At 38.8% G+C, this 14,290-nt stretch overlaps 1 protein-coding gene across 2 annotated transcripts; it reads left to right on the top strand.

Annotated features, from left to right (window-relative positions):
- Nucleotides 1-370: 370 nt before the first annotated feature.
- On the top strand, nucleotides 371-14,078 carry LOC110173658 (histamine N-methyltransferase-like). 2 transcript variants are annotated; one of them, XM_055163755.1, is made up of 8 exons: nucleotides 371-445; nucleotides 560-775; nucleotides 2,078-2,226; nucleotides 4,193-4,245; nucleotides 4,414-4,521; nucleotides 7,768-7,898; nucleotides 12,304-12,397; nucleotides 13,687-14,078. In XM_055163755.1, the coding sequence occupies exons 3-8, from the start codon at nucleotides 2,084-2,086 to the stop codon at nucleotides 14,043-14,045; spliced, it is 888 nt and encodes a 295-aa protein (XP_055019730.1). In that variant the 5' UTR covers nucleotides 371-445; nucleotides 560-775; nucleotides 2,078-2,083; the 3' UTR covers nucleotides 14,046-14,078. The 2 variants fall into 2 exon arrangements, with proteins under 2 accessions (XP_055019730.1, XP_055019729.1); XM_055163754.1 differs by having other exon boundaries at nucleotides 1,973-2,226.
- Nucleotides 14,079-14,290: the final 212 nt, after the last annotated feature.

Raw genomic sequence — 14,290 nt, 5'->3', positions numbered from 1 at the left:
TGCACGTTTTTTCAAGGTATTTTTGAGTAATAATTACAACTGTAATGAAACAAATGCTACAGGTTTGAATCTAATCCATGTGCTGCCCAGAGACTTGGCGTTGTTACGATGACGCTCGATGGCGTATTTATGCGGGTTGATGTAAATGAAAACTGCTATGTGCACGATGTTATTTTGGAAAACGGAGAAAAGGAAATACTGATTTCTCAACATACCCCGTAATGAGTAAACGTAGCCACAGTGTAGAAAATCCTCCTTCCCACTCGTGCTTCTTTCTGGTTCCTCCCATTGTCCCGCCTTGTGCCTCCTTTGAACTCCAGACTCCGCCCCCAAGCCTATAACTACAACCAAAACACACCTGTCCTCTTCATATGCGCTGAGCTGAGCTGGAAGAAGCTGTTGGTGGAGTCGATTACCTGTTTTATGGATTATTGCGTGAATGAAAGTGAGTTGAGTTTAATTTATTTCTCGACATTTATATTCTGTTTAACCATGAAGTTATACTCATTATTTCCAACTATTATTTACTGCACTAATTTCTTTGTTCTTGCCCTTTTAGAAAAACCTCTACTCCACTACTCCACAATCCATATTCACCAACAAACCAGAAATAAAATCTTAAACTGGACTTCATTTACGTGAAAGACAGAGAGTTACTAGAGTCAATATTTTTCAGTTTTGTGTTTTTACTATAAAGACCACTTTCCTGACTGATACAACTGCATGTTCGCTGAGTGAAACATTTTTTTTTTTAATTTATTGAATATTTTACCAGGTAAGTCAATTGAGAACACCTCATTTGCAATGACGACCTGGCGAAGAGGCACAACAGCACGAACAAATCACACTCACACGTCAGCCATAACATGAAACAGTGAATAGAGGCTTTGCACCGTCACGTGACCCCCATGGCAACGGTACCTACGCCGCCATGACACCGGGCACACTATGCCATGGGCTTAGGTTTGGTTGTGTATTTGGTTGTTCCAGATGCTCTGAAAGGGATAAAACGATTAGTTTCTTCACTGTTCCTCTGGAAATTACTCATCAGGAGCTCAAACAAGGGAATTACCAAAAAAAAAAGACACGGATTATGCCTAGAGAACATAAACCGCAAAGAGATTTCCTGTGGTACCATCAAGACACACTCACGTCACTTTCATCAAGGTATTTGCTATTTAAATTGTTTCATAGTTTATTTAATGAGAGAAGCACATTTACTGAACTAAAATGTAAAAAGAAAACATTTGCAGTGTGAGTGGCAGTAGAAACTGTATCTTCCAGCGCACATATAAACATGTCACTCGTCGTAGGACCCATGTTTTCTTTATTGTCTCGCTTAACCACAACTATGTCTTCTAGAATGAATCGCTTTTTGTGAGTGGATCTTTCTAATGTTCGTGAGGATCTTTTCATGGCCGATTCTTTCAAGGTTTGGCTCACAGACTCTTCGACTCGTGCTCCATGTTGATCACAGGAGCCCAGTGTGGGTTCGTAAACTGGTGCGGGTTTTCCTGGATAAATTTATGAAATTTTTTGTTCAGTAAATGTGCTTCTTTCATTAAATAAGCTATGAAACAATTTAAATAGCAAATACTTTGATGAAACTTTGGGTGTCTTGATGGTACCATTGGAAATCTCTTCGCGGTTTATGTTCTCTAGCCATAATCCACATCTTTTTTTGATAATTCCCTTGTTTGAGCTCCTGATGAGTAATTCTGATTGGTTTTATCCCTTTCAGAGTGTCTAGAACAACCAAATATACAACAAAACCTAAACATGTTTCTCCGGTGCTGCTGAAGTCAATGACATAGCGTGCCCGGTGTCATGGCGGCGTAGGAACCGTTGCCATGTGGGACACGTGACGGTGCAAAGCCTCTATAAAGACATAAGACAGTAAAACATTTGCAGATTAAAGATCCTGTAACTACTAGTAGTTTGAAGCAGTAGTATTTTTTTTTCTGTAACAAAGACTCGAATAGCTTTGGGTGAAAATCAGCTCTTCCACAATGTTCATGGCTGGAAAAAGGCGTCTTTGTTAGAGGGCAGCTCCTCTCTTCTTCTTCTTGTCCGTCAGTGCATCATGGCGTCTACTCCTCGTCCTACTCCTACTCCTTACGACACTGACAAGTACCCGAAGACTCTGAAGGTTTTTCTGGATCACTGTGGTCAACGCAGGTGTAAGAGCGCCTTCATCCAGGACATCCTACCCAACATTCTCTCCAGGTACTGTGTTTTTCAGACAGTACGTTTTTTTCATGATGTGGGTGAAACTGTGACTTATACTCTGGTGCGATTTATATATTAAAACTGTCACATTGAAGCGGTGAGAGGCTCTAGTCTTGTGTGTGAGTATCTGCTGCTCCTGTTCCTCCTGTACCACTGTCACTTGGCTCTACTGCGCATGTCTCCTGCAGAAAGAGCCTCTATTCCTGTCTGTATCATGTCAGTCCATCGCACCGTTAGTTCTAAATCAATTTAAACAATCTTATAAAGACGACTGAGGAGATTGAACACAAATGCATCCAAAAAGAAAATCATATTTTGCAGATTACAAGCTGCAAGTAGCAAAATATGCAGCCGAAAACAGTAATGGAGCAGCAGAGGGTGCGCCGCACAACTTTCCTGGAGTCACTGGATGGATGGACAAAGTCTGGACTTCAGTGACACCGAAACCATCCTGTCGGGATTCAGAAAGACCCGAATAATTCTAACTGGAACTGATGCTGAGTCTGACGACAGCGACACAGAAGAGGAAGCGACGCTCTGTTTACCTCCGGAGGTCGTGGAGTTGCTCAGAAGTGACGCCGAGGATGAAGAATTGAATGGATTTAGTGATTTGGAGTGAGATGGAGAGTTTGTTAAACTTGTTCTGTTCTGTTGTTTATGTTATAGTCACAGTGTTGGGAAGGTGACTTTTAAAATGTAATCCCCTACAGATTACAGATTACATATCCCAAAATGTAACTTGTAACGGAATCCATTAAATTACTTTAGGTGAGTAACGTAATCTGAATACTTTCGATTACTTGATTTGCTGTAGAGAAGCAAAGACTAAGATATCGTAACATAAGATGTTTTGTTTGATAAAAGAAAATAAAAAGTTCAGACTTTATTAAACCGTTTTAAAAATATTATTGATAGAAGACGAGGAGACACGTCCACGCAGCATTTAGTCCTGTTAAATCCTGTTTTAGTCCTGGTTTAGTCCTGGTTTTAGACCTGGTTTAGATCGAGTTTAGCTCTAGTTTAGACCTGGTTTTAGTCCTGTTTTAGTCCTGGTTTAGACCTGGTTTAGACCTGGTTTTAGTCCTGATTTAGTCCTGGTTTATTCCTGGTTTAGACCTGGTTTTAGACCTGGTTTAGATCTAGTTTAGGTCTAGTTTAGACCTGGTTTTAGTCCTGGTTCAGAACTAAACTAGATCTAATCCAGGACTAGTTTAGACCTGGATTTAGTCCTGGTTTAGTCCTGGTTTTAGACCTGGTTTAGATCGAGTTTAGACCTGGTTTTAGTCCTGTTTTAGTCCTGGTTTAGACCTGGTTTAGACCTGGTTTTAGTCCTGATTTTAGTCCTGGTTTTAGTCCTGGTTTAGTCCTGGTTTAGACCTGGTTTAGACCTGGTTTAGATCTAGTTTAGGTCTAGTTTAGACCTGGTTTTAGTCCTGGTTTAGATCTAAACTAGATCTAATCCAGGACTAGTTTAGACCTGGATTTAGTCCTGGCTTAGTCCTGGTTTAGCTCTAGGTTAAACCTCGTTTAGTTTCAATGCAATGAGTGGAATTACCGACAAAACAGGAAAATCCCTCTGTGTAATCCATTTATTTCAGCAAAGTAACTGTAATCCAATTACCACTCACTGAAACAGTAACTGTACTCATAATTTGCACTCTGATTACTCAACTCCAGTACATGTAATCTATTACTCCCCAACACTGTATAGTTTATCTGAAGAATTGTTCATATGTGACGTTAACAGTTTGTTATAAAATTTATTTCCCCCAAAAAGTGCGGCTTATATATGTTTTTTTCGTCTTCATTTCTCATTTTTTCACTGGTGCGACTTATACTCTGGGGAGATTTATAGTCCAAAACTTACGGTATTCACTTGATTCAGTTGTAGGTGCAAAGGTCACGCCTACAATATATATTATAAGTATATGAATTTTCAATAAACTTGTGCTCTCTCCTTCAGCATTGGCAACGGAAAGTCACAGTTAAATGTCATCGGAGTTGGAAGTGGAGCAGGTAAGAGCCCGTATCCACCACAGTCGAGTTTTGTGACGAGACCATCAGACCCATCGGAGAGATCGAAGCACCTGAGCTTCAAAATGATTCAAACTATAACAACTGAAAGAAGCACAGAGTCTTTCTAAAGTCCGTGTCTCTTTCTGTTTTGATTATTTGATTGTTTAGGTGACGTTGACGTGGAGATGCTCACTCAGCTGCACCTGAAGCATCCCTGGGCGCGGCTGGATTATGAGACAGTGGAGCCCAGCAGACATCAGCTCCGTAAATTCAGAGGTTCAAGCTTTAATCACACAGGAGATTTAATGTATTTGTTTAATTCATCGCAGAAAATAATCTGATTAGGAACTTGGTAACAAAGATCGACACTAGACCAAACCAGGACTAAACCAGGACTTAACCAGGACTAAACCAGGACTAAACCAGGACTAACCAGGACTAAACCAGGACTAACCAGGACTGAAACCAGGACTAAACCAGGACTAAACCAGGACTAAACCAGGACTAACCAGGACTGAACCAGGACTAAACCAGGACTAAGACAGAAATAAACCAGGACTAAACCAGGACTAAGCCAGAAATAAACCAGGACTAAACCAGGACTAACCAGACTAACCAGGACTAAACCAGGACTGAACCAGGACTAAAACCAGGACTAAACCAGGACTAAACCAGGACTAAAGACAGAAATAAACCAGGACTGAACCAGGACTAAGCCAGAAATAAACCAGGACTAAACCAGGACTTAACCAGGACTAAGCCAGAAATAAACCAGGACTAACCAGGACTAAACCAGGACTAAACCAGGACTTAACCAGGACTAAGCCAGAAATAAACCAGGACGAAGCCAGGACTAAATCAGGACTAAACCAGGACTAAACAGGACTAAAACCAGGACTAACAGGACTAAACAGGACTAAACCACTAACAGGACTAACCAGGACTAAAGGACCAGGACTAAACCAGGACTAAACCAGGACTAAGCCAGGACTGAAACCAGGACTAACCAGGACTAAACCAGGACTAAGCCAGGACTAACCAGGACTAAACCAGGACTAAATCAGGACTAAACCAGGACTAAACCAGGACTAAACAGGACTAACCAGGACTAAACAGAACTAAACCAGGACTAAACAGGACTAAACCAGGACTAAAGGACTAACCAGGACTAACCAGGACTAAGCCAGGACTAACCAGGACTAAGCCAGGACTAACCAGGACTAAACCAGGACTAAACCAGGACTAAACTAAAACCAGGACTAAACCAGGACTAAACCAGGACTAAACCAGGTCTAAACAATATGACACCTAACAGTAGGTTGGACATAATTGAAGTTGATCTCATATAATAATAATTTCTCTATCTATAACATGTTTTAATATGGTTAAGGAAAGACTGATCTTGTTATTGTCTTTTAGGAAACAAAACATCTTATGTCAACATCCTGGTCCTGATCCTAACAGATCCTGGTCTTTGTTTCTCTACAGTAAACAGTCGCTTATTCATGGAGACTTTGGGTCAACAGACAATTTGAAGAGAACAAACATGAATTTTCAGGATGTGGTTGATACATTCATGTAGTTTTAAAAAGCAGGACAATATCAAGTAATCCAAAGTATTCAGATTACATTACTCACTTTAAGTAATTTAATGGATTACGTTACAAACTACATTTTGTTGTATGTAATCTGTAATCTGTAGGGGATTACATTTTAAAAGTAACACTCACAACACTGCCTACAGATTACAGATTACAAACCCCAAAATGTAGTTTGTAACGTAATCCATTAAATTACTTAAAGTGAGTAAAGTAATCTGATTACTTTGGATTACTTGATTTGCTGGAGAGAAGGAAAGACGAGGAAATCGTAACATAAGATGTTTTGTCTGATAAAAGAAAATAAAAAGCCCAAACTTTACTGAACCAAATTAAAAATATTATTGATAGAAGAAGAGGAGACACGGTCCGAGCGGCATGGTTTAGTCCTGTTAGATCCTGGTTTTAGACCTGGTTTTAGACCTAGTTTAGACCTAGTTTAGACCTAGTTTTAGACCTGGTTTTAGATCTAGTTTAGACCTAGTTTTAGACCTAGTTTTAGACCTGGTTTAGATCTAGTTTAGACCTGGTTTTAGACCTGGTTTAGACCTGGTTTTAGACCTGGTTTAGACCTGGTTTAGATCTAGTTTAGACCTGGTTTTAGACCTGGTTTAGACCTGGTTTAGATCTGGTTTAGATTTAGACCTGGTTTTTAGACCTGGTTTAGACCTGGTTTAGACCTAGACTAGTTTAGACCTAGTTTAGACCTAGTTTTAGACCTGGTTTTAGACTTAGTTTAGACCTAGTTTAGACCTGGTTTTAGACCTAGTTTAGACCCAGTTTAGACCTAGTTTTAGATCTAGTTTAAACCTAGTTTAGACCTAGTTTTAGACCTGGTTTTAGATCTAGTTTAGACCTAGTTTAGACCTAGTTTTAGACCTAGTTTAGACCTAGTTTAGACCTAGTTTTAGACCTGGTTTTAGACCTAGTTTAGACCCAGTTTAGACCTAGTTTTAGACCTGGTTTTAGATCTAGTTTAGACCCAGTTTAGACCTAGTTTTAGACCTAGTTTTAGATCTAGTTTAGACCTGGTTTTAGACCTAGTTTAGACCTAGTTTTAGACCTGGTTTAGATCTAGTTTAGACCTGGTTTTAGACCTGGTTTAGACCTGGTTTTAGACCTGGTTTAGACCTGGTTTAGATCTAGTTTAGACCTGGTTTTAGACCTGGTTTAGACCTGGTTTAGACCTGGTTTTAGACCTGTTTAGATTTTTAGACCTGGTTTTAGACCTGGTTTAGACCTGGTTTAGACCTAGTTTAGACCTAGTTTAGACCTAGTTTTAGACCTGGTTTAGACTTAGTTTAGACCTAGTTTAGACCTAGTTTAGACCTGGTTTTAGACCTAGTTTAGACCTGGTTTTAGACCTGGTTTTAGACCTGGTTTAGACCTGGTTTAGATCTAGTTTAGACCTGTTTTAGTGTCCAGCAATAAGTGGAATTACAAAAAAAAAAAAAGCCCAAAATGTGAAAACAGGAAAATACTGCAGTGTAATCCATTTATTTCAACAAAGTAACTGTAATCTAATTACCACTCACTGAAACAGTAACTAAGTGAATACAGTTACTCATAATTTGTACTCTGATTACTTAACTCCAGTACATGTAATCTGTTACACTGATGGTTAGTGTGATCTGTAGATGTTCATGATGATGACCTTAACTGTGACATCAGCTCCTGTTGGGCGTCATGCTGATGTCACTGGACGTTTCTTTGTTGTTTTAGATGAATATTTTGATTTGAAATGTTCAAATTATAACATATTGATCCACGGGGGTCATAAAGTAGAACTATACAACAGACACAAGCACAATACGTCTTCTTTACTTAAGTTTTAGCTGAATGTGTTGACTAATCTAGGAGATATCCAGGACTGGGGAATTTACAACATGTGTCATACTCGCTCTAAATGACTGTTGTTCTGCAGAGACGGTCAATCAGAACTCCCATTTTGATTTCGTCAAGTTTACCTGGAATGAGATGACGGACACGGAGTTTGAGGAGCACTGGAAACAGAAGAACATCACCAAGAAGGTCGACTTCATCCACATGGTCGAGGTCTGTGCGCGTGACTCTTATATTTGTCTAAACACACAAAGGGAATGGGAGTTGTTTTTTTATACTCACTCTCTTTTGGGCTAAATGTTGAAACCAAACTGTAATCGTTGTAAAATATGTAGAGGATTCAAGGTGGGCGTTAAAAGCCCTGTTCCTGATTTCAAACAATGAGCCAGAAACATGTACTGGATTTTCTGGGCTATTAGTCGCTCTGGATTATAAGACGCACTGTCATTAAATGGTCTATTTTCAAACCTTTTTCACAAATAAACCACACCGAACTTTAAATGAAACCCAACAGTGTGATGTGTGAGTGGTTTTGTTTGTTTGTTCGTTCACGGTGACTCTGGGCTTTGTTCAGTTGTGGCGTGTAGGGAGGGTGTGTCTGGGACCAACGGATTGTCGGCGTGTTCGCAGCGACTCAGTTGTTCAGTCGTGTCTAGAAGCGGCACATTGGACTCGCTTTTTTGGTTCGGTCCTTCGTTCCGTTCCTCGTCGGCGTGGAGTGATGAGTGTGTCTGTGGGTGTGTTTCGCCGCGCGGTCGCTGTCTGCTTCGTGTGTGTTTGCGTGTTCTGCTCGTGGTGCGGCTTTATAGGCTACATTCAGACTGTATCTGATCTTTTAATGACACAGATCAGATTTTTTCAAATGTGACCCAGGACACTTGGATATGTGCTCCTGAAACTGATACATATCTGATCTTTTGACATGTGACTTCAGTCTGAACGGCCAAAGTGCATTCATCCACCTACACGTTATCAACAAGACACAAACGTCACTATTCTGCGCTGAAGTAGGCGAAAATTGTTAATGAACTCTGTGTCACTGAAGTGAAGCACATCACCACTCACCACTCTTGGCTCCGTCTCCACATCCACACTTTCCTTTCAACAGACGTCGCTGCCGCTGCCCCACAAAACACCACGACCAAAAACCTCGTCCTTCTCCTTCTTAATCTCCTCCTTAAAACAAGTAAGTTGTTCATGTTCTGGCTCCGGTACGAGAGGAACTTTAAAATCTCCAGGTGCTCAATGCTGCGTCCATGTTTGGACAACTTGTCACGCCCCTGCCTGTGACCTGAGTCTTCCTTGTGTGGATGTGGGCGGAGTCTGCTGGGAGCACCTGCTCTCCATCTGCAATCAAGCCTGCTACAAAGGCCCAGCTCTCCAGCCAGACTCTGCCAGATTGTTTCGTCTACCTGATGGTGATCTACCAGTCGGCTCAGTTTTTGTTTCTACGTCGCTTCCTGTTACTTACCTGCATTTTTGTATTTCCTAGTTCCCGCTGTGGAAGACTCCGGCATTCCAGCTCCTGGCTCCTCGCTCCTCCACTGCTTATCCTGCCTCGTCAATAAACCTTTGTTTCTTTTTTGCATTTTTGCCCTCGTTCTGAGTCTGTTTTTGGGGTCCACTCCAGTGGTACACAACAGAACTTCCGTAAACACAGAGACGCTCACTGCGGTTGACGTCGTCGTGTCTCCAGTGTCACATGTGGGACACTTTTGGGGCATTTAACATTCACACTGGAGTCACATACAAGTCACATTTAATTGGAAATGTGAACGACCTCGCAAAAACATCGGATTTCACAAAAAAAAATCAGAATTGAGTGTTAAGTCCTGCAGTCTGAACGGAGCTATAGTTTACTGAAGTCGTGCTGGGACACCTGAGTGGATTCATGTATGTGGTGCTCTGGATTGTGGCGCGGTTGTTTTTTGATGCAGTTATAGTTTTAAGAGCACATCTAATAACCCGGAAAATACGGTATTAGTTTGAACCTTTAGCACCTGCCACTGACCTAACATCAGGAACAGGCCCTTTAACTATTGTACATGTATATACAGTTTGTGTATATACAGTATGTGTATATACAGTTTGTGTATATACAGTATGTGTATATACAGTTTATGTGTATATACAGTTTGTGTATATACAGTTTGTGTATATACAGTATGTGTATATACAGTTTGTGTATATACAGTATGTGTATATACAGTTTGTGTATATACAGTATGTGTATATACAGTATGTGTATATACAGTTTGTGTATATACAGTTTGTGTATATACAGTTTGTGTATATACAGTTTGTGTATATACAGTATGTGTATATACAGTATGTGTATATACAGTTTGTGTATATACAGTTTGTGTATATACAGTTTGTGTATATACAGTTTGTGTATATACAGTTTGTGTATATACAGTATGTGTATATACAGTTGTGTATATACAGTTTGTGTATATACAGTTTGTGTATATACAGTTTGTGTATATACAGTTTGTGTATATACAGTATGTGTATATACAGTTTGTGTATATACAGTATGTGTATATACAGTATGTGTATATACAGTTTGTGTATATACAGTTTGTGTATATACAGTATGTGTATATACAGTTTGTGTATATACAGTATGTGTATATACAGTGTGTGTATATACAGTTTGTGTATATACAGTATGTGTGTGTGTAAACAGATAAACAGACACAATTCTCCTGAGCTCATTTTCAGCAGTAAAGAAGTACAAGTAGTAAAGTCCTGTACTTAAGTATACATTTTACTTTATTTATTTTATTTTACAGGGACCATGTACAAAGAAACATTGTAAAGACGCTTTGTACAAGACTGTAGCTCAAGGAGGTGATTTCCATCTCTAGTCCTTGACAAACACAGAATACAGAAACAGTATAAACAATGCAATCTATAAATAAACAAGTATACAAAAATACACTGACATTAAATATCTCTGTATGTCCGTGCTCTCTCTGTGTTCTTAATCAAATATCATTTACTTGTTAATGTTGTGACTTCTGCGTTGTTAAAAAATATGTCCTTAATTCAGCATTAAACAGTATTGAGGCATCTGTACTTTACTCTAGTAAATTTTAATGTGGACACTTACATTTGGGAGAAGGTATCAGTACTTTCTATTCAACTACATTTTTGTACTGAACTGAAAAGTAAAAGTAACTTTTGATATGATTTTAGACATGATTTTTATCACTTTCATGACAGTTCCTGACTAAAAGGTCTTAAATTTAAACTTCAGCTTTCAGTAAACAAAAATAAATACACACAATTAATCAGAAAATTTAAGAAATTGATTTGTATTTCAAAACCTGTATCATTTTTAATCAGTATCACTACATTTAACACTTAAAATCTGTGTGAAATACTTTTTACTCTAAAAGTACATTTTTAAACAGGTTCATGTAATACTTTTACTTAAGTAGATTTTTTAATGTGATACTTTTACTTGAAGGTCTGGGTCAAGCAGTAACGGAGGGAAACAGGGGCAGATTTTTTACATTCAAATGTCTCTTATTCAGAAACTAGAGGAACTATTGAAATAAGTAAAGTATCAGAATGTAGGAAAGAGTTACACTCCAACAGGGTCAAGTTAAACCTGTGATATTCTACAAGTTGTTGACAAAAAATTTAAAAACTCATGTTGGTAACGGAGGGAATGAAATATGCAGCACTTTTTGGGCAATAAATCCAAACAGTGATAACTCTTGGTTCTCACTTACATATCCTTAACAAACTGGTTTGAATATTTGCTTCATATAGTTTTCTACCATATGGTACAAGATTAGGTTGAAAAACCTCTTACTTTTTGACTAATGAGATTTTTTATGAAGAAAGGTCATGGTAACGGAGGGAAAAGTAACGGAGGGAAAATTGTGCAAACAAGTAGAAGGTGCAGGATTTTACATAATTTGTTGCTTTTTTCTTCTGAATACTTTAATATTACTTCAAAATGAAAGGAAACTATTTCTATAAAATATGTCAGTCCTTCCAAGCAAATTTTTATCATTTTAAATACATTTTCTTTTGAAAAATCTTGTACCTTCATCAACAGTTCAAAGATGGAATAACACAAGATATGATGAAATACATCCATTTATTTACATGATTTTTGGGTCTTTGAAATTTGGGAAATAATTTTTGTTCCATGTTTCATACATGGTCTGTTTAAAACATATGGAACTTTAGAACCAAAAATGGTACAGAAAAAAGGTCAACAGTTTCATAAACTAGAGTACATATGTATCTGTTCAATACATTTTTATATCAGATGCATTAACTTGAATTTTTGGCCTTGTTGTTTACTTCTGCTTGACCGGGTCCTTGAGTAACTTTTTGCTTCTGTAACTGTACTTAAGTAACAAAAGTGTGTGCTTAATCCACCACTGTTCACTTTTTACTATGTAGACCTCAATAAAATATAGTTACAATAGTTTTTGTTGCAGTATTTGTGAACACCGTAAACAAAACTTGTACTTCCTAACTTCTGTGATAAGTTTCAAATACAAATCGATCGATCAGTCAATAGTCCAGGGCTACACTAAGACGCTCCAGTGTGACCAGTGACCGTGTGCTGTCTGTGCTCCACCCACAGATGCTGTACTATGTGAAGGATCCTGAAGCCGCCATCAACTTCTTTCACAGTCTCCTCGACAAGAACGGAAAGCTGCTCATCATCTTAGCGGACGGTAAAAGGATCTGTCACGTCCTCCCTTCTTCTGTCTTCCAGGAAGTAGGGCCAAAGCAAGTTTATTTGTCTAGCAGAAAACAGAAACGCTGATTCTCCATGACTGCCTCTGGGTCCACGTTGTGATTTGTGGGATAAATAAAGCTGAATTTAATTTGTTTTTACTTGAAAAAAGCAGCTGGGGTGTATTTTTAAGGATATTTTTTGTAATTTAATAGTTACTTTATCTGGTACGCAGTTACTTTCATCACCCAGTCATGCAGTTACTCAGTAAAAGTAATGGGTAACTATAATTAACTAACTTTTTTGAAGGATCTGTTATATACAGTCAGTGTTGGGGAGTAACAGATTACATGTACCGGAGTTAAGTAATCAGAGTACAAATTATGAGTAACTGTATTCAGTTACAGTTACTGTTTCAGTGAGTGGTAATTGGATTACAGTTACTTTGTTGAAATAAATGGATTACACAGCGGGATTTTCCTGTTTTCACATTTTCGGCAAAACCAGGACTAAAACGAGGTCTAAACCAGGACTAAACCAGGACTAAACTAGGTCTAAACCAGGTTTAAACTAGGTCTAAACCAGGACTAAAACCAGGACTAAACCAGGTCTAAACCAGGTCTAAACCAGGTCTAAACCAGGTTTAAACTAGGTCTAAACCAGGACTAAACCAGGACTAAACTAGGTCTAAACCAGGTCTAAACCAGGACTAAACCAGGACTAAACCAGGTCTAAACCAGGACTAAACCAGGTCTAAACCAGGACTAAACCAGGTCTAAACCAGGTCTAAACTAGGTCTAAACTAGGTCTAAACCAGGTCTAAACCAGGTCTAAACCAGGGCCAATTTGAAGAGAACAAACATGAATTTTCAGGATGTGGTTGGTACATTCATGTAGTTTTAAAAATCATGACAATATCAAGTAATCCAAAGTATTCAGATTACGTAACTCACTTTAAGTAATTTAATGGATTACGTTACAAACTACTTTTTGGTGTATGTAATCTGTAATCTGTCGGGGATTACATTTTAAAAGTCACCTTCCCAACACTGTTTACAGTCCATGCCCCCCACCCTCCAAACACAGAAACACCAAACAACAGACTATTTGTGTTAGTGGTTATGCTCACAAATATAGATTTTTGTCAGTATGTTTTTTGAAGGTTAAATTACCAGAAAGCACTGTTAAAAAAAACTCTAAGGGGCAATTAAAGATCACATCCCTGATCAATCTCCAGGTCATAGATCCCTGGCCAAAGTCATCTTTTATTTGTGCTTCTTATTTCAGAGGTGTGTTCTCAGGTGAGGGTTTCCAAAGTTGTCCAAGGTCAGCTGTGTCAGGAATATCATCCTTCTTCAGCTTTGTCCATAGAAGTGATCAAGAGTCTGCTGGACGCCCGCGGGGTCGTCTATGAGAGCTACCAGCTGCTGTCTACTGTGGACATCACAGACTGTTTCACTGAAGGACATGAGACCGGAGAACTGCTGCTGGACTTTCTCACTAAGGTGCAGGATTTCAGTAAAAGAGCGTCTCCTGAGCTCAGACGGGAGGTGATGACGGTGCTCAGAGACTGCAGCGTCGAGAAGGACGGACGAGTCATGGCTAATGACAGCCACAGTGTCTTAATAATAAATGCATTGGATTAAATTTGTATGGGAAAAATCAGTTTCTCTTGAATAAAGAAGTAAAACAAGTGTCAGAGTGTTACTATGTGTTTTTAGAACAGTTATGGATTTACCACACAACAATCTCATTATCTGTATTTGTATTGTTATAAGATAAGATTAGATAACCTTTATTTATCACATAATGGCTCACAGCAGGAGAATGGAGATAGACAGACTCATCGCAAATGTTTAGGCAAAGTCCTTGAAAAAGCTGTTTACCAACA

The sequence above is a fragment of the Boleophthalmus pectinirostris genome, unplaced genomic scaffold (genome assembly GCF_026225935.1).
Source record: "Boleophthalmus pectinirostris isolate CB_2022bp ecotype Guang Dong unplaced genomic scaffold, ASM2622593v1 HiC_scaffold_6, whole genome shotgun sequence".
NCBI classification, from domain to species: Eukaryota; Metazoa; Chordata; class Actinopteri; order Gobiiformes; family Gobiidae; genus Boleophthalmus; species Boleophthalmus pectinirostris.
Note: the sequence above shows the minus strand (reverse complement) of the source record. Positions and strands in the feature narration are given on the sequence as shown.

What these genes read in the sequence shown, in the direction of transcription:
- LOC110173658 (XM_055163755.1), top strand. Translation starts at nt 2,084, where the DNA reads ATGGCGTCTACTCCTCGTCCTACTCCTACTCCTTACGACACTGACAAG. An exon ending in CTACCCAACATTCTCTCCAG is followed by an intron (nt 2,227 to 4,192) that starts GTACTGTGTTTT and finishes TCTCTCCTTCAG; the next exon opens with CATTGGCAACGGAAAGTCAC. An exon ending in ACTTCATCCACATGGTCGAG is followed by an intron (nt 7,899 to 12,303) that starts GTCTGTGCGCGT and finishes CTCCACCCACAG; the next exon opens with ATGCTGTACTATGTGAAGGA.